The following is a 20,490-nucleotide window of genomic DNA, read 5'->3' on the forward strand; positions in this document are numbered from 1 at the left end:
TTTGATCTGGAAGAGTGGACAAACCTGTTACCATTCTGAAATACTTCTTTAAGTCACCATCCTTATAAAGCTCAAAGATTATTTTCCTACTTCTCTTTCCTAAAGTAAAATACAACTTACCAGTTGTCCCCCCATTTCATTTTCTAATCTCCATATTTGTTGTGGCAACAAGATGTCCATATAGTATTAAAAGTATTGGAACAGAAACTTGTATCAACTTTCCTTAATCTGATGCTTTCTGGATATTCTGGACTACCATTATCATCATCAGTCAACATGCTTCATGTTCTAGGAAGCCACTTTTGAGCTGAGCTATGACTTCTCCCTTAAATCCCTTCTCGACTTTGTATATTCTTCCCATCTTTTTATACTTCTAACTAGAGCTCCTTTATCTTGAAACCATAGAGCTTTGAAGACATGTGTTTACATTTCATAAAATGAATTATTTTAGCATTAAGATGGTAACTTCACTTCCTGCAAAGTGAAAAATTCTAATTCAGTAGGATCCTTCCAAATAGTTGCTTCTGTTGCATGATATTTGGGACAAATTAACACAAGCTCTTAAGACATTCTCACAGCGGATTGTAAAACACCCAACTGTCCCGTATAGAAAAAGATAAATAGGATTGGATTATATTTATAATATCTTTGGAAAATCTTCTGCTATAGACCAGATTGGATAGTTGGAAAAAAACTTGGTCCTGTGTAGCTAGAATTAACCCATTTGTCCCTTTCTTCAGTTTTCCTGTTCTTAATTGTTTTTTGTTATTGTCTGCTTTGCCTGCTATTTTTTAATGTACTGTACAGTACTGTCCATGTAAAACTTTGCTTTTCCATATCTCTTTTCTAATCTTTATATGTTTCTTGTAGTCCAGTTTTGTCTCTTCAGTACTCAGTAAATCTTCATGGTATACTAGCTTACTTGACTTTCAGATATTCTTTCAATGCCCTCTTTACAGTAGTTCACTTTCTTGCTACGTTCCACAATCCATCTATTTTCCTTGTAAATAGAGTCTGTCGACATCACTGTGTGGATGAAAGGCATGATTCATTGTCATTGGGTTTTTTTTAAATCTTCCTAGCCAAAGCTTTTAGTTCTGCTTGAGTCCACACCACTATTTCAACTGTATGTCTGTATATTTAATTGCCCAGGCATTAATTGGCCTCTGCTGAGTTTGGATTCTAAGATCTTCACTCTCAGGATATGCAGTATTCACTTCTAACCTTCCTCTTTCTTTCTTTCTTTCTTTCTTTCTTTCTTTCTTTCTTTCTTTCCTTCTTTCTTTCCTTCCTTCCTTCCTTCTTTCCTTCCTTCCTTATTTCTTTCTTTCTTTCTTTCCTTCCTTCCTTCCTTCCTTCCTTCTTTCCTTCCTTCCTTCCTTCCTTCTTTCCTTCCTTCCTTCTTTCTTTCTTTCTTTCCTTCCTTCTTTCTTTCTCTCTTTCTCTCTTTCTCTATCTCTATCTATCAAATTTAGAAATCGCCCCTTTCCTGACAGACTCAGGTGTACAGCAATAAAATTTTCAGATCGTGCAGAACACAGCCGCGAGAGCTATCTTGGGGTTTCCAAGATTCACCCATGTTTCTTCAACACTCCGTGGCTTGCATTGGCTGCCGATCAGTTTCCGGTCACAATTCAAAGTGTTGGTCATGACCTTTAAAGCCCTACATGGCATTGGACCGGATTACCTCCGGAACCGCCTGCTACCGCACAAATCCCAGCGACCGATAAGGTCTCACAGAGTTGGCCTTCTCTAGGTCCTGTCGACTAAACAATGTTGTTTGGTGGGCCCCAGGGGAAGAGCCTTCTCTGTGGCGGCCCCGGCCCTCTGGAACCAACTCCCCCCGGAGATTAGAATTGCCCCCACCCTCCCTGTCTTTCGTACACTACTCAAGACTCATTTATACCGCCAGGCATGGGGGAGTTGAGATATTCCTTACCCCTAGGCCATGCAAGTTATGCATGGTATGTTTGTGTGTATGTTTGGTTTTTATAAATAAGGGTTTTTAGCTGTTTATTATTGAATTGTCACATGCTGTTTTTATCATTGTTGTTAGCCGTCCCGAGTCTATGGAGAGGGGCGGCATACAAATCCAATAAATTATTAATTATTATTATTATGTGGTTGATGTTGTCAACTTGATGGATTCACCATGATGCATGATTGATGGGCACTCTGAAGAATGCTCCAGAACATGGGGATCTAAAAAGAAGATGGACTCAAGATCTTTATATAGAAACTAACCAGTGGTGGGATTCAAAAATTCTATTACCGGTTCTGTGGGCGTGGCTTGGTGGGCGTGGTGTGGCTTGAGGGGCGTGGCTTGGTGAGCGTGACAGGGGAAGGATGCTCCAATATTTCCATTCCCTCCCCACTTCAGGGAAAGGTTACTGCAAAATCCCCATTTCCTCCCAATCAGCTGAGACTTGGGAGGCAGAGAATAAATGGGGGCAGGGTCAATCAGAAGTGGTATTTATTTCTCCAAACTACTCAAAATTTCTGTTACTGGTTCTCCAGAACTGGTCAGAACATTGTGGTTACTAAAAATTATGGCTTAACCTAAAAAGAATTCAAATTTATCATGAAAGCGAAGTTTCTCTTACTATTATGTACTCAAAAATATATAAAGATGACACTAGAATCACTTTTCGGAGTTATATTAAGAACTCTGATGCCTTGGAACCATACGATGATGAAAGGAAAATATATATTCAGTTATCTAGTACAGTCCTTGACTGTGAAGCTGGATTTTATCTAGGGGGAAATCATTTTGATTTGCAGATCTTTTTTGCTGGCAAAACAATCAAATAAATTATATTCCCTAATTCACATCAAAAATGTCTGTGGACAGAATTCCTACCATGGCTTTTGTCGCCCCAGACCTCATTCCCTTTTTTGGAATCTTTTCTGAGCACTGTATGGTAGAGGGCCCCTACTTGAGTACTTAATATACTCCTTCCTTCCTTCTCAGATCAGCTCCCTGTCATCTCGCTTTCCACCTGTTCTGTTTATCTTTTCTGCAGTTATAGTAGAATCTAGCAAATAGAGGGAGAGGTTTCTGTCATTCTTTCAGCCAGGACTGTCAATACACTATTTCAAATCTTTAATTGAGCCTTAATCGAAAAGGGCTGAAATAGTAAAGATCTGTTCCGATATTTCAGACTAGAAACCCTTAAGATTGAAATAGAACTTGGTTCCATCTCAACCATGAATATTAATCGTGTATGGATGGTGCATTGAAATCGTGATGTTTCATCAACGCTCCGTGGCCTGCACTGGCTGCCGATCAATTTCCGGTCACAATTCAAAGTGTTGGTAATGACCTATAAAGCCCTACATGGCATTGGACCACAATACCTATGACACCGCCTTCTGCCGCACAAATCCCAGCGGCCGATTAGGTCCCACAGAGTTGGCCTTCTCCGGGTCCCGTCGACTAAATAATGTCGGTTGGCGGGGCCCAGGGGAAGAGCCTTCTCTGTGGTGACCCCAGCCCTCTGGAATCAGCTCCCTCCAGAGATTCGAATAGCCCCCACCCTCCTCCCCTTCCGTAAAATGCTGAAGACTCACCTCTGTCACCAGGCATGGGGATGATTACCTCCCCCTTTCATTGTTTCTCTGACCTCTGTAGTATGATTAATTGGGTTGAGTGTGTACGAGTGCGTAGTTGTGGTTTTATGATATTGATTATTTTATATTAATGGTTTTTTAATTGACTTTTTAAATTTTAATATTAGATTTGTAATGTATTGTACCATTGTTATGTTGTGAGCCGCCCCGAGTCTTCGAAAAGGGGCGGGATACAAATCTAATAAATTATTATTATTATTATTATTATTATTATCATCATCATCATCATCATCATCATCAAAGCAAATCCCAGCTCAATGTTCCATTGAAGTCATCATCTTTATAGCCAGACAAAGGGAACACCCAGGCAAAGACTGCTTCTATTCCCACCCACCACAAACCCCCAATACAGTTACAGAACAATTACACGATAAATATATTCCAAACACACATAAATTAAGCAGCACAGTTTTACCAGGGCACTAGCCCAGGTAGAGTCCTTCTTTTCTAAAAGTTTATGAGCAGGAGAAGAGCACCAGACTAATGTCGATGATGGCTGAGTCTAGAGCCAGTTCCTGGAAGCTCTCGCTGTCTTTCTTCTGGGGCTCAACCACATCTGCTCATAGCAGCACATTCCTCTCCCTGTGGGTGGCGCTCTCCACTTCCTCTTCCTCTTCTGAGCCCGAGGGGTCTGAGCTGAAGCTGAAGGTGTCGGCATCACGGTGCAGGAATGGCACACTGGCCCTGTGGTTCTTACATTCGTCACCACAGCTCTCATCTTCGTCCTCTTCCTCTCGCGCCTCTCCAGGTAGCAGTTTCTCTGGGGCCTTGCTGGCCCCTCTCGGCTTCTCCACCTCAGCCTGGGTTACCTGCTCCTTGGCCTTCCGACTTCGCTTCCACTTCATCCTGCGGTTCTGGAACCAGATTTTCACCTCGATGAAATGAACAGGAAAAAGTCAGTGACCTTTGAGAACTCTCCCAGCTTCTATACTATCCTTGAGGAAGCAGAGATCAAGGGTGGAAAACGGCCTTCTCTGTAAATTATTTATTTATTTATATTTATTTATTTATTTATTTATTGGATTTGTATGCCGCTCTCCGTAGACTCGGGGCGGCTAACAACAATGATAAAAAACAACATGTAATAATCCAATTAATAAAACAACTAAAAACCCTTATTATAAACCAGACATACACACAAACATACCATGCATAACTTGTAATGGCCTTGGGGGAAGGAATATCTTAACTCCCCCATGCCTGGCAGCATAAGTGAGTCTTGAGTAGTTTACAAAAGACAGGGAGGGTGGAGGCAGTTCTAATCTCCGGGGGGAGTTGGTTCCAGAAGGCCGGGGCCGCCACAGAGAAGGCTCTTCCCCTGGGCCCCGCCAAACGACATTGTTTAGTCGACGGGACCCGGAGAAGGCCAACTCTGTGGGACCTTATCGGTCGCTGGGATTCGTGCGGTAGCAGGCAGTTCCGGAGGTAATCTGGTCCAATGCCTTAGCTGCCAATGACTTTAAAAAAACAACAACTCAATATTGTTTCATCAAGGATGGATTCCTCCCATTAACCACTCCCCTGCAGGGACCAATGGACAAAAAAGTACTTACATTCATTACTTATAAAACACCTACTTTGGGTCAGCTTCTGCAGCCCATAGAAATCTCTCTGCAAGACCGTCTTGTAGGTTCATCAAAGAACATAGACCAGGGGTCCCCAAACTTGGCAACTTGAAGACTTGTGGACTTCAACTCCCAGAATTCTCCAGCCAGCTATGGGAGTTGAAGTCCACAAGTCTTCAAGTTGCCAAGTTTGAAGACCTCTGATGTAGACCATCTGCATTTCTGAATTGTTTTAATACAGTAAATGCTTTTCCATTTATCTCTGCATGATACAAGTCTCTGTTTTGAAGAAATTGAATGAATGAGATATCAACTTTCTGGAAACAATTTTGACATTGGCTCTAAAATGTAGAGGACTAGTTTATCTATTTATAGCTTATTTACTTATATATATTAGCTTATCTGCTTATAGCTTATCTGCTTATATATATTATATAAGCATATTAGTAATTACGTACATGCCATATTTTATTTTACTACATGTCACCGTTTTCATTCTGTGATTTCTAGATATAGAAATACCTATATCTTTATATGCACTAACAGGGCAATTCTTGCTTGTAAAATTCAAGGGGCAAAAGTTCATTTTGCTTCTTTATTTTTCAGTGATATTATAGTTTCCACAAGCTAACTTATTCCTTTAAAAAAAAAATCCTTCCATGACTATCAGCAGATGGCAGTACTAGCAGACTTTGGCTCTTTCCCCAGATCATATCATTAGATCTGATTAGTGATATCATCAGAAAATGCCAAGGATGCAGATGGAATGGGAAGGTTTTTTTAAAAAAAAAGTCTGCCTAAAAAAAAGATAAGCCATTTTCATATTGTTATCAAAAAGCCATCTGCAAGTCTCCATGAAATCCCCTGGAGTTGCTCTTGACTCAAGGGAGATAATACATTGTAAAAAGTACAAGCTAAGGTACAAGATAAAATAACAATAACCAAGACAAGTAAAAGGACACCGAATATCCAAGCCAGAAAATAAAAATATTTTATATAAATTTTATTGTATAGATTATTGATAATTGTAATAGAGAATGATTTATTTTTCCTCCTCTTAAAGTATAAGTTTACATATTAATCTGAATTTTTTGTTGTTATTTTTGTTGTTTTTGTGTTTTTGTATTGTATTGTCTTTTTGTTTTTGATATATGTATTTTTTTAAAAAGAAGCTTAATAAAAACTATTTAAATATATATTTAAATTTGACACAAAAATATGTAACCCTTCCCTGGTACAGAGCTGAAGGGATTGGATACTGTAGCCTAGAGGTTAATCTTCTGTCTTACAAGGCAAAGGTTGCAGATATATATATATAAATAAAAGGTACAAGCAGGAGTGGGCCCTGCCCGGAATGGGTGGGAATGCCGTTCCAGTAGTGAAAATGGAGTTGTGCATGAAAATCCATTACTGCTGGACCGTGCATGCTCAACCGGCACAATTCCGGTGAAAATCACCATTATTTTTTTTTGCTTCAGTGCATGTCCACAAACAAAGAAATTGGCAATTTTTGCCAAAATCTCACCGCCGGGAGGACATTCATGCAAGATTTCGGTTGCTGCGCATGCACGGCAGCCGAATCTCACCGCAGCGCCTAGAGTGGCAGCAACAGCGGCAGGCCTGAGCTCCGGCCACGTAGCCTGCTCTCTGCTCTCCTGCACCGCAGGCATCTCTCAGTGTACATGGTGATGGCGCCCCAAGGAAGTTGTGGCCTTTGTGAGCAGCGCTGTTCTCCTGAAGACTACGACTTGCTCAGGGTGCCATCACTGCGCTGAGAAATGCCTGTGGCATGGAAGAGCAGAGAGCAGGCCATGCGGGCCGAGCTCGGGGCCACCTGGCTTGCTCCCTGCACTGCATACCATCTTCTCAGTGTGGTGAGGGCGAGGCAGAATCTGCAGGAGGGCTCATGAGCAAGCAGTGGCATGGAGTGAGGCCTCAAAAGGTAAGGGGCGGACAGTCCACGTGTGACGGAGCCCTCAGATGGGCCGCAAACGGTGAAGCTGCTGCGAGTGGCAGGGCAAACGGACAGGACACGAGCGGTGGAGTTCGGAACAGAGGTGGGGGTGGGGTGGGAGAGGTCACTTTCCTTATTTTTTCTGATTTTCAGTCTTTTTTGCTCCTGCGCAGAAGCAAAAAAAAGCCAAAAATCAGTGACAACTTGCATGTGCAAGTGTCCTTGTGCAGGATTTGGCTTCTGCACATGTGCAGGAAATCGAATCTCACGCTGGGAGCACACATGCATGCCGGGAGGAAGTGCCCATGCCAGCCGCGTTCCAGGAGCGCCAGCAATGGTGGCCCATTGCTGGGTAAAAACAAGGTACAAGGTGAAATATATTTCTTGTATTTTGTCCCTGAATCTAAACTCCCCTGACAATGCAAGCAAGACACTTCTCTTTCCTGAGTGATACCTGGGTCTCGGTTAGCATCAGCGATGTGGCCACTTCAAATCGTTTGGGCCGTGAAAGATACTTGTTGATCTTGAACTGGTTCTCCAGCTCCAGAAGCTGTTGGCTGGTAAAGGCTGTTCGAGGTCGACGGCATTTTCCCATCAGGTTGGTTGGTGGGGAAGCTGAAAAGAAAACACTAAAATCAGAGTATGGTCCACAACGAAAGGACTGGGAGCACCCAAGTGGCACGTGCCCAGACACAGCCTTTTAAACCTCCTCCACTATTGACCTGGAACAAAACTCCGTATCATTGCCTAGGTTTCTACTATGCAGATGTTTGCAGGAGACATCAATACATGCAGAAGCCTACACATTTTTTTTAATGTTGTGGTAAACTTATTACTAAACACCATCTGTTGGGTTTCTACCACTACCACATGCTTGCACTGTCTTCTAAATAGATCCTATGGTTAGGTCGCAATTAACTGACCAGTGTGTCACCTTTTGATGACCAAAAGAGAGCAAGTGCTCTGTGGCCTATATAGAGAATTGCAGAGCAGATGGCCCCTCCCTTCGGACTCTTCACCCTTCTTTCTCCTCACACCTCCTTCTACATCCCTATGCTCCATTGTCCTTGGCTGAGGGCACATGTGCAAGATGGACAATCCAAAACAATCTCTGCACATTATTATTATTATTATTGTTGCTGTTGTTGCTCCTGTTCCTGCTGCTGCTGCTGTTATTATTATTATTATTATTAGTAGTAGTAGTAGTAGTAGTAGTATTATGAGTATTATTATGATTATGAGTATTATGATGATGATGATGATTATTATTATTATTATTATTATTATTATTATGACAATCATTAAGTGTTGTACCACATGATTCTTGACAAATGTATCTTTTTCTTTTATGTACGCTGAGAGCATATGCACCAAGACAAATTCCTTGTGTGTCCAATCACACTTGGCCAATAAAATTCTATTCTATTCTAATTATTATTCTAATTATTCTTATTATTCTTATTATTAATTAGATTTGTACGCCGCCCTTGTCCGAAGACTCGGGGTGGCTCACAGAATACAAAAAACAACACAACAACAAATCTTATTCATTAAAATTACTACTAAAATCCCATATATATTAAAATCAATCGGCCAACTCATTCACAACCACACATTAATATCATAAACATCCAGAAGCATCCAGAGACTATTAATATGGACTGGAATATAAGTTTTACTACCTGCATTCTGCAATGAATGTTACTGATGGAATCAACAGAACTGTGAGGAAAGATTGTACTTTTCATCTTTACGAAGGAGTGATCATTTACTGCTAACAAATGGGGTTCTCAGCCACCTGTTGATTTCTTGCCATGCTGAATCCACTGCAAATTAAGCCAGCTGAACTCTGCTAATATTAATAATATGAATAGTAACTAATACCCAACACCATCAAGGGCCTGTATGCCATCCTTTATTCACTTTAACAATCTAAAACTTACACTGTTTATATATGTTAATGTAGAATGTATTACAGTTGAAGTCTGATGCCAGTTTGGACCAGTTCAGGTGAATCAATTGTTCCGATGATCATTTTCCCCCATCCACCTGTCCCTGCCCTATCTTGTTCTATATTTCTTTCTTTGTTGGCACAGCCAATTTCCACATCTCTGTTTTAAAAGGTAAGCAGCTGAGCTTCCAATTGCTGTATTTTGAATGCTGCACGTAAGCGTGTTACACCAACGTGCAATCACAAGTTGTTAAACCGGTTGCAGCCCACCACTGATGTATTACCAATAAAGGAGAAGCTAGCACTCATGATGTCTCATCGTTAGGGTATTAAAACATCTGCAAGGAAACAAGCAAGCTCAAAAATCACCAAGGACTCTTCTTGTAGAGCAGAGGTCCCCAACCTTTTTTGCACCAGGGACCGGCTTTCAACTAGACCAGTTTTCCATGGCCCGGTGGGGGGGGGGAGCTAGCTGTCAGCGGCGCCGTAAAAGGGGCGATCAAGAGAGGAATGGGTGAATGAATGGACGGAGGGTGGGAAGGAAGGAAGGAAAGAGGGAAGGTACAGGAACAGAAGAAGGGTGCAAAGAAGCAAAGAAAGGTGTGAAAGGGGAGAGTAAGAGAGGAAGGAGTGAAAGAAGGGAATGAGGGAGGAAAGAAGGGAGGAAGGAAAAGGAAAGCAAGAAATGGAGGGAGGAAAGGAAGGGAGGAAAGGAAGGAAGGAAGGAAGAAAGAAGGAAAGAGGGAAGGGACAGGAACAGAGGAAGGAAGCAAGGAAACTTATGAAAGGGGAGAGTAAGAGAGGAAGGACTGGAGGGAGGGAGGGAAGAAGGTAGGAAGGAGAAAGAAAAGAAATAGAGGAAGGAAAGGTGTTGTATCCTGTAATGGCTACCTTGTAACTCTGTAAATAGTTTGTTCCTCTTTCAGCGCTGTCTGAGCCCAAGCAGGAAGTCGCTCCTGATTGGCTCAGACGCGGCCGGCTCTAGCTTTGGCGGGAACCGCAAATATATAAAAGGAGCGGTTTCTCCAGGCAGAGTCAGTCGGTACTCGCTGAATTGTCACTTTACCTTGCTGAGCTGTCACTTGTTCTCTGAGCTGAATAAAAGTACCGATTGCTCAAAACCCTGTCTCTGGGTCTACTTCACTGGCGACGAACGGACGGAAGAAACTTCGCGTGCAACATGGACAAAATCCAGATCGGCCAGGCTCCGGAACTCTTCGATCCCGAGAAATCGACATGGGACGAGTACATGGCCACCTTCGAGATCTTCCTCGAGGCGGCGGGAATGCAGGACGCTGAAGCCGATCGCAGACGGGCTATTTTCCTTAACTACTGCGGCGCAGAAATCCGTAGACTTGCCCAAACTCTCACCGAACCGGAACAAGCAAGAGCCACAGCGTGGGACGTCCTACAACAAAAACTGGCGAGCCATTCAAGCCGACCAAACCAGCCATGGTTTTTCGGCATCAATTTCACATGATGGCTCAGAGGGAAACCGAGTCGATCAGCCAGTTTACAACGCGGCTTCGAACGGTACTTGCTCAATGCAAGTTTAAAGACCCGGAAGCTCGCCTCACCGACGCCTTGGTTTTCGGCATGAAAAGCAGCTCGGTGAGAAATAAACTCCTCATCGAAGAAGAGCCGAGCCTACAAACCGTGATTAAACTGGCGCAAACCGCAGAAGCAGCCGACGCAGCGGCGAGAGAATTGAAAGAGCACGGAAGGCGAGAACTCATTGCAAAAATCGACTCCGCGTCTCCCAGCGCCGTGGAAACAGACAGCAGCCAACAAATTCCCAGCGGAGACAACTGCCTCCTGGTGCAAGACCAGCCGAGACACCTGAGAGCTACTCACCCAGCCCCCTGCGCGGGCTGCCGGGGAAATCACCAGCGCCATCGATGCCCCTTCCGAGACGCTACATGCCGCCGTTGCAACCGGAGAGGCCACATCGCCATCGCATGCAGAGCAACAGCGCCAGAGGAAACATTTGCCACACCGCAATACCAGCGACCTCAAAACCAGACCCCCCAAGCGCGAGAAAGGAGACCATTCCGCAACGCGGGTCAAAGGAACTACTCAACCGCTAACCGCGACTACTATAGAGGTAACTCTCAATTTTCCGTGAATAACACGGCAACCAAAAAAGGGGCTAAAATTGTTATATCACTGTTACTCAATAACCAACCTTGCTCAATGGAGCTGGATACGGGCTCTAGATATACCATCATGCCCTGGGAAAAATTTAAACTGTATATGCCTAATGTATCTAAGGCTGACCTAAATCAAACCTCTTTGGTGATTAGAGACTTTCAGGGGGGAGTAATCTCGGTCTTGGGAACAGCAAATGTACCTATCGCATTCAAGAATGTTAAATGTACCCTTCCCATGCTTATTGTAACAGGGGCCAAGCACTCTCTTCTGGGTTTAGCATGGATGGAACCACTGGGGATCGAGATTTCGGGTGTATGTAATGTAAACTGTTATGATATGCCTAACTTTGTGAAAGAGTTCCCTGAAGTGTTCAGCCCCACACTGGGATTGTATAAGGGGCCCCCTATATCTTTCTCTATTGACCCCAAGGTCCCACCGATCAGACTAAAACCTCGCAGGGTCCCCCTGCCGCTCCTCCCCAAACTAGACATACAGCTGGACAAACTCATTAGCCAAGGTATTTTGGTCCCTGTGGAGCAGGGGCCATGGGAAACTCCCATAGTTACCCCTCTGAAGCCAGATGGCTCTTTAAGAGTTTGCGCTGATTACAAATCGACCCTAAACAAGGCACTCCAACACCACCCCTACCCCATCCCGGTTGTGCAACAACTGCTACACTCCCTGGGGGAGGGGAAAAGGTTCGCAAAGATCGACCTGGCGCAAGCTTACCAGCAACTTCCGGTCGATGAACAAACAGCAAACGCTCAAACAATTGTAACGCACAGGGGGGCTTTCAAATGCACGAGGTTACAGTTTGGGGTAAGCATAGCCCCAGGAATATTCCAGAGCATTATGGAACGCCTATTGTCAGGGGTAAATGGGGCCATTCCATACTTTGATGACATCTTAATTGCAGGGGAAAACCAGGAACAAGTAAACAAAAGAATAAGGGAAGTACTTAAGAGGTTACAGGACAAAGGTTTAAGAATCAAGCCTGATAAATGTGTCTGGGGAACCAACAGTATAGAATTCCTAGGATATAAAATAGATAAGGAAGGTATCCACCCCACAACAGAGAAGCTGAGAGCAATTAGAGAAGCCCCAGAGCCACGAGATAAGAATGAGTTGCAGGCATTTTTGGGCCTCCTTAATTTTTATTCCGTTTTTTTAAAGCAGAAGGCAACAGTAGCAGAGCCTCTCCATCGTTTACTCCAGAAGGAAGCCCGCTGGACATGGGGGAAAACTGAACGTGAAGCTTTTTCTCAAATAAAAAATTTATTAACTTCTAAAAGTGTAGTAGTCCAATATAGTGCTTCACTACCCATTAGGCTCACGTGCGACGCTTCGCCGTACGGCATAGGAGGAGTCCTAGCTCATGTTCTACCTAATAAGACAGAGGCCCCAATAGCATTTTTTTCAAGAACCATGACCAGCACAGAAAGGAATTATAGCCAGTTAGACAAGGAGGCTCTAGCATTAGTGGCAGGGGTAAAGAAGTTTCACAATTACATATTTGGAAGAAGCTTTGAGCTAGTCACTGACCACAAACCCCTACTAGGCCTGCTAGCCCCCAACAAGCCCACTCCACCTTTTATGTCTCCAAGACTAATAAGATGGGCTCTTTTCCTCTCAGGGTATCAGTATGAGCTCACCCACAAGGGGGGGAAGGAAATCAATCATGCAGACGGTCTCAGCAGATGCCCCATAACAGACTTAGTGGAAGACCCTGTTCCTTCCACAGATGTGTTAATGATAGAACTCGAGGAAAACCCACTAACCACAGCAAAAGAGGTAGCTGCACACACGCAGCAAGATCAAATCCTTAAACAAGTGGTGAACTGTGTTCTAAAGGGATGGCAAAATGATGTTGTGAAACCTGAATTGTGTGATTTTAAAAACAAGAGACTTGAGTTATCGTATGTAAAAGGTTGTTTGCTGTGGGGGGATAGAGTGATCATCCCCAAAAGCCTAAGGGGAAAGGTACTCAAAATGTTACATGTGGGTCATCCTGGGATTGTCAGGATGAAGAGCCTGGCAAGGGGGCATTTATGGTGGCCAGGGCTGGATGCTGATATTGAAAGTTGGGTTTCAAAGTGTGATCCGTGCCAAGAGTCACGGCCCAGTCCCCCCAAAACAACTCCGGCTGAGTGGGAACAGCCTGCTGGTCCTTGGTCTAGAATCCACATTGATTTTGCTGGCCCAGTGGGGTCTCAGTATTTTTTAATAGTGGTTGATGCCTTCTCCAAATGATTGGAAATAATAGCAATGAACAACATAACCACAAGTGCCACTATCAAGGTATTGAGCAGACTGTTTGCATCCCATGGGTGCCCAGATCTCTTAGTGTCTGACAATGGGCCACAGCTAACAGCCAGGCAATTCGAATTGTTCCTAGATGGCCTAGGGGTCAGGCATGCCCTCATCTCGCCTTATTCGCCCTGGGCTAACGGATTGGCAGAACGTTACGTACGGGTGGCAAAGGAGGCATTGCGCAGGTCAGGCCCTGGGGATGTGCAACAGAACTTGGACCAATTCTTACTCACCCAACACATTACCCGTAACTCGCACACACATGTAAGCCCTGCAGAGTTATTGATGGGAAGGAAGTTGAGGTCACCACTAGACAGGTTAAACCCAAGGTTCTGTGTTAATAATAACCAAATGTGTACAAAACCTGAAAGAGAAATGTATTTGGGACAAAATGTATATGTAAAAAGTTTTGATGGAAATGTAAACTGGATGAAGGGAATTATTGTTAAGCAAAATGCACCTAAGACCTATGTTGTTAAACTAGAGGATGGTCGTTTGTGGAAACGACACATAGACCACATTCGGAAGCGAACAGAAAATCAATTGCCACAAACCGCTGACATGGACTCTCCCCCTTCAACAGACTTTAGTACATTGCCCGAAATAAGAGACACGCAAAGAGACTTATCGGGCCAGGGGGAACCATCCAGCGACGCCGAACCATCCTCGTCCTCCGAAGCCTTCGTTGGGCCCGCCAGGCCAAGTCCGCCGCACCGGGAGAACAGCGGCGAGCCATCCTCCACAGTCAGTGGCGAAGGAGAAATTGAACTGCGCAGGTCAGCGCGAGCTCCTCAGAGGCCCCACCGATTGGACGACTTTGTCACATGGCTTTCTTGATGGATGTGTCCAACTATGAGGGGAGGGGTGTTGTATCCTGTAATGGCTACCTTGTAACTCTGTAAATAGTTTGTTCCTCTTTCAGCGCTGTCTGAGCCCAAGCAGGAAGTCGCTCCTGATTGGCTCAGACGCGGCCGGCTCTAGCTTTGGCGGGAACCGCAAATATATAAAAGGAGCGGTTTCTCCAGGCAGAATCAGTCGGTACTCGCTGAATTGTCACTTTACCTTGCTGAGCTGTCACTTGTTCTCTGAGCTGAATAAAAGTACCGATTGCTCAAAACCCTGTCTCTGGGTCTACTTCAAAAGGTAAAAGAGAGAAAGAAAAAGAGCAAGAAAGAAAGAAAGAAAGAAAGAAAGAAAGAAAGAAAGAAAGGCAACTTCAAAGAAAGGCTCACTGAGCATCTCTCACTCTCTCTCTCTTTCTATCCCTCTTTCTTTCTTTCTCTTCCTTTCTCTCTCTCCTCTTCCTTTATCTCCTCTTTCTCTCCCCCCTCTCTCCCCCTTTCCCTCTCTCTTTCTCTCTCCCTCTCTTGCTATCTCTCCCCCCTTTCCCTCTCTTTCTCCCTCTCTTTCTCTCTCTCCCCCCTCTCTCTTTCTCTCTCTCTCCCCCTCTTTCTCTCTCTTCTTCTCACTTTCTCTCTCTTGTTTTCTTTCTGTCTCTTTTGCTTTCTCTCTCTCTCTCTTTCTCTCTTGTTTTGTTTCTCATGCTCTTTCTCTCTCTTGTTCTCTCTCTCTTGCTATCTCTTTCTCTCCCCCCCTTTCTCTCACTCTCTCTTTCTCACTTTCTCTCTATCTTGCTGTCTGTTGCTTTCACTCACTCTCGTTCTCTCTCCGTTCTTCTCAGCGGTGACGCGCGCACGCCCTGCCCGCCTCACATTTGCCGAGAGGACTTTCGCCCCGGGCTCTCAGCAAGGGGGTTTGCATGAGAGGCGGGGCCGGCGGAAGGTGATATTCAATGTCGGGGGCGCACGGGCGGTCTTGCGCGCGCTCCCTATCTCCCTGCTAGCCCACTCGGAATACGTATTCAAAATAAGAAAAGCCTTTGCCGGCGAAGGCTTTTCTTATTTTGAATACAGTATTCCGAGTGGGCTAGCAGGGAGATAGGGAGCGCGCGCAAGACCGCCCGTGCGCCCCCGACATTGAATATCACCTTCCGCCGGCCCCGCCTCTCATGCAGCCCCCTTGCTGAGAGCCCGGGGCGAAAGTCCTCTCGGCAAATGTGAGGCGGGCAGGGCGTGCGTTCCGGGTGCGGGAGGAGCTGCGGTGAAAGGCAGGAGGTGGCAGAGGAGCAGAGGGGGCAAATCGGGCGGGCGGTGGGCAGCGCGGAAAGGCCGAGGGGGCCCTGGCGCCGCGGACCGGCTGAAAACCCCCAGCGGCCCGGTGCCGGTCCGCAGACCGGCGGTTGGAGACCCCTGTTGTAGAGTGTATGATTACTGTAAATCAAAATATATTTAGTTGCTTTAGGACATGGGTGTGAAATTCGCATTGTCACGGCAGCATCATGTGACATATCATGATTTTTTTTTGCCCTGCACTAAACTGGACACGAGTGTGGCCAGTGCGTGACACATCAAGCCAGTGAATGGCTGCAAAAAAATTTACTACCAAACTAAGGGCATGGCTTATTTTGTGGGTGTGACTTGATGGTTATGTGACTGGGTAGGAGTGGCTTGCCAGCCATGTGACCATGTGGGAGTGGCTTGACAATCATGTGACCGGGAGGGTGGCTTAAATATCATGTGACTGGGTGAGAGTGGCTTACTGACCAAGATAAGTTTTCAAATAGGTGTTTGGACTCTTTTTCAGTTGAATAGCCACAAAAAGGACAAATGATAGACAGCATTATTTGTTGAAGAGCCCAGTAACATTTTAAGGTTTTGTACTGAACCCACAAGGTTCAGTATGATAACAGATTAGGCAAGTAGCTCAAAATTTTAAATTGCTATATTATCAGTACTAGATAATGTTGTGGTTGGCTCTGGCCCAGCTCCTGCCCCAGGGAATGGGGAGGTGGATGCAGGGGAAAATCCAACATGTCACAGGCCTGTGTTATTGCCGACAGAATCAGATCAGAGTTTAGTTTCCTCGGACGAAGGAGAAGGTGGGAGTGACTCAGCAGAGGAGGGCTTGGCACACAGCCAAGGCAGTCAATCTTCCTTATCTTCTATAGCTTCAGATGATGACATTTTGGACCCATGCAAGTGCAGAAGAGACCAAGTAAGAACTTATTACAGGAAATAAGGGAGGCCACCTGTGTTTGGGTGGGGCTCCAGTAATTAGGGCTGCTGCTATAAATAGCAGCATGTGGGTTTGGCCATTGTGGAAGAATATCTGTTGCAGTTTCATCAGGAATCTTGTGTGCTGTACTTTGTTGCTTTTTCACACCTTTGAAACCAAAGCAGAGCAGTGTGTGTGTGTGCGTGTGCGTGTGTGTGTGTGTGTCTCCCTTTGTTGGAAGAAGAAGGGGTGTGAAGTTTCTCCACAGCTGCTGGCTAAGTACTTAATGACTGCTTAAGGGAAATTGTATAGGCTACCTGGTTGTTTTGGGAAGAGTGCTCTTTGCAATACAAAAAGAGTGCTTAGTTTATTTTGATTTTTGTGATAAAAAACATTGTTTTGAATTTTCAAACCTGTGTGTGTCTGAAATTTGTATCCTTGAATTTTCGGGAGACTCCTATCAGAGAGCCCAGCAGAACAGATAATGATTAAAATGATTAAATTGTTTATGGGTAAAAACATACTATTTAATTATTTCCTATTTTAAAAGTAATTAAGGATCATACTAAGATACTAGAGAAGGAAGGACAATAAAAAAATTGTGCATAACACTGTGGGGACAGCAGCCCATTATTGCATCCAGCCCATGGGTCACAAGTTTGTCAGCCCTGCTCTAGGAGGTCACACAATATAAGAAGTTGACTTCTCAATATTTCACTTTCTTCCTAGTGATAGAGAAGGATATTTCAGATATATCCCTCACAACTTTGAACCCAATATACTGCTATCTCCAGTTGGTATTTATACACATAAAAAGCTTCTGCATTGCTGTTGATGCTGTTACTTCATACTTAAGTAATGCTGCCGCCATATCTAATAGCATTTGGATGCTACCATTGGTTATAAAAGGCCAATTGGGCATTAACATTGCAACCAGTTGTGTTTTTTGGCAACTGTTAAATATACATTTGTCAAGAATAATGAGGTACAAGGCTTAATGGTTGTCAATAAGGTACAAATAAGCAATGAAGAAACAATCAATATTAATAAAAATCTTAAGGCTACAAGCAACAAGATTTCTGCAACAAAACCAATTGCAACAAAGCTAATTCCCTTTGGGATGTCTTTCATTTGCAGAAGAGACGGAGTAACGACTCGGACACCAGAGCTGGATTTAAACTTGGGTCATTTTTATTATAATAAATTTGCATAATTTAGTAATTAAATTAGCATGAATTAGCATAAATTTGCATAAATCAACATATTCAACTATGACCCGGAAACAGTGGACCTGCAGGGTCAAACAAACACTTCCGGGGCGGAAATGACGTAAAAGGTCAACATTCCTGGGCAACTAAGGGCGTAGTCAATGCTGGTCCAGGTGAGGGACCTCTCCCTCACCTGAGACCCTGCCATGCACTCGCATGAGGGGGGTCCCGCCGGCTCACCCCTACCCTGGGACTTCAATAGCGGGACCCAAAGACAGGTTCCCCCCAAGTGCGCAGGTAGCACCCACCATGGGCTTGGAGAGAACCTGTCAATCATCCCCAAAGATGCCCAAGGGAGAACGCGCAGTTGCTGAACCACCACCCAGATTTCCGCCCCTAACCTGCCTACCCAATGACCAGAGGTAAGCCAATTAACCTAATTAAATGCAAGCACCCCCTAACCGCACATCCATCTCCCCAGTGTGGAATGGGCGAAAAAACAGCCCGGCCTAATGGGCGAGGCTGCAAAAAATTCCCATTCGGCCCCCGAAGGCGACCCACCAGGCACACTGCAAAATAGGGAAGGGCGGGTGGGTGTCTGCTCTTCGGCTGGGTCCGGGGCGAAAAGGCCTGCTTCCAGGCCTGCTGCCCTTAAATAGGGCCAGCAGGCCCCGCCCGGACCCAACGTCATGCCCAGCCACGTGGGCGAAGCCTTCCCGGCCGAAATCTCGCCTTGCGAGATTTCGGCCAAAAACAAGATGGCGGCCGCCATAGGAAGGGTCCGAGTCTGCCCGGCCCTTCCGCAAAAGCGCCGTGGGGCCGGTAAGTCAGCCGGCGATATTGCAGAAGAGACGGAGTAACGACTCGGACACCAGAGCTGGATTTAAACTTGGGTCATTTTTATTATAATAAATTTGCATAATTTATTAATTAAATTAGCATGAATTAGCATAAATTTGCATAAATCAACATATTCAACTATGACCCGGAAACAGTGGACCTGCAGGGTCAAACAAACACTTCCGGGGCGGAAATGACGTAAAAGGTCAACATTCCTGGGCAAGTAAGGGCGTAGTCAATGCTGGTCCAGGTGAGGGACCTCTCCCTCACCTGAGACCCTGCCATGCACTCGCATGAGGGGGGTCCCGCCGGCTCACCCCTACCCTGGGACTTCAATAGCGGGACCCAAAGACAGGTTCCCCCCAAGTGCGCAGGTAGCACCCACCATAGGCTTGGAGAGAACCTGTCAATCATCCCCAAAGATGCCCAAGGGAGAACGCGCAGTTGCTGAACCACCACCCAGATTTCCGCCCCTAACCTGCCACGGAGCGGGGGTCAGATCTCTATCTTGGCCCCCCGACTCCCCCCTCTATCTGCGCCAGCTCACGCAGAGACCGCTGCAGGTCCTGTAAGAAAATGGCGTTCCCCTGTTCTGACAGGTGAACGCCATCGGCCCGGTAAAGCCACGGCCGATCTACGGTGATGAGGGGATGGGCCACTACAACCCCACCTAATTCTTTGACTGTTTTTCCCACGGCCTTATTCACCCTACGCCTGACCCGGTGTATGGCCCTAAGGGAAATGGCGTCCCTCCAAACGATCCTTGGGAGGATCTCTGACCACACCACTTGCGTGGTGGGCCATACCGTGCGAAGCCACCGCAGGTCTTCGCGCGCCTGGACGATCAACGGTAGACCGCCAAGCAGGCACAGGTCATTGCCACCGAGGTGCAAGACCAGCCATCTGGGTGCGGCTATGGGTTGCCGACCACCCAGTCCCATCTGGGCGCGACCCTGGGTAGCCGCCCGCCCAGCAGCGCCGGGTACCACCCTGAGATGCTGAGTACCCAGCAACGTCAGTAGGAGCCCCTCCCACCGCATACCCCTCCGGCCCATCCAAACAACATTGACCCACCGTCCCAACGACAGCTGGGTCCCGATGGCGCTTCTGGCTGCTGAGCGGCCGGCCCAGAAGACCATGCTGTGGCCACACAGCAGCGCCGTCGGTTTCTGCCTGGACTGGGAACCTGGAAGAGGACACACACAGAGAGGTTACCTAGCCTAAACCCTGCCCAGAATCCTCAGCGGGCCTAACATAACCCAAATATGCCGCTGACCGCCAGCGGCCGATCTCCTGAATCCGTTGGGCCGGGAGACCAGAAAGTGCCGCGCTAGTGGCGGCGCCGATACGGAACGAATGCGTTCCGTAGCCGGCGGGATCCATGCCTATCTGAGACATTGCCTTAGACACTATCGCCCAGAATTGATACCGGGTCAGGGGGGTGCCATCCTGGTGTACAAAAAGGTACCCACGCCCTGACCCCCGCAAGTCACAAAAACGCTGCAAAGCAGCCACCGGACAAACAGACTGATCGGTGGCTGCGCTAAGTTCAAGTCTAACCCCTCTGTGTAACTGATCTGTCTTGGAGTGTCTCACCAAAAGGGAGACACCCCCCTGTCTAAAGGTAAGATCAGCAAGCTGGAAAGCGCGGAGCGACAAGTCAGACTGCGAGGAGGCCATTGCCTCGCTGACCCTGAGGGCCCCAAAAAACATAACACAAGTCGCTGCCCTAAAAAGACGGGCCTCATACAGAGAGGCACACAGACTGTCAAATGTTTGATTAATCAAAGACAGCTGCTGAACCGTCAGGGCCTGACGAGTGTCAGA

At 45.9% G+C, this 20,490-nt stretch overlaps 1 protein-coding gene across 1 annotated transcript in view; it reads right to left on the reverse strand.

The window, feature by feature from the left end:
* Positions 1-4,190: 4,190 nt before the first annotated feature.
* The window catches only part of LOC139167826 (motor neuron and pancreas homeobox 1-like), a 37,232-nt gene continuing 20,932 nt past the window's right edge, over positions 4,191-20,490 (reverse strand). The window contains exons 2-3 of the mRNA XM_070752862.1: positions 7,604-7,764; positions 4,191-4,502 (exon numbers count right to left, since the gene is read on the reverse strand). Of these exons, the coding sequence (XP_070608963.1) occupies positions 4,191-4,502; positions 7,604-7,764 (473 nt within the window). The remainder of the gene's footprint in view (positions 4,503-7,603; positions 7,765-20,490) is intronic.

Source organism: Erythrolamprus reginae, chromosome 1 (genome assembly GCF_031021105.1).
Source record: "Erythrolamprus reginae isolate rEryReg1 chromosome 1, rEryReg1.hap1, whole genome shotgun sequence".
Lineage (NCBI taxonomy): Eukaryota > Metazoa > Chordata > Lepidosauria > Squamata > Dipsadidae > Erythrolamprus > Erythrolamprus reginae.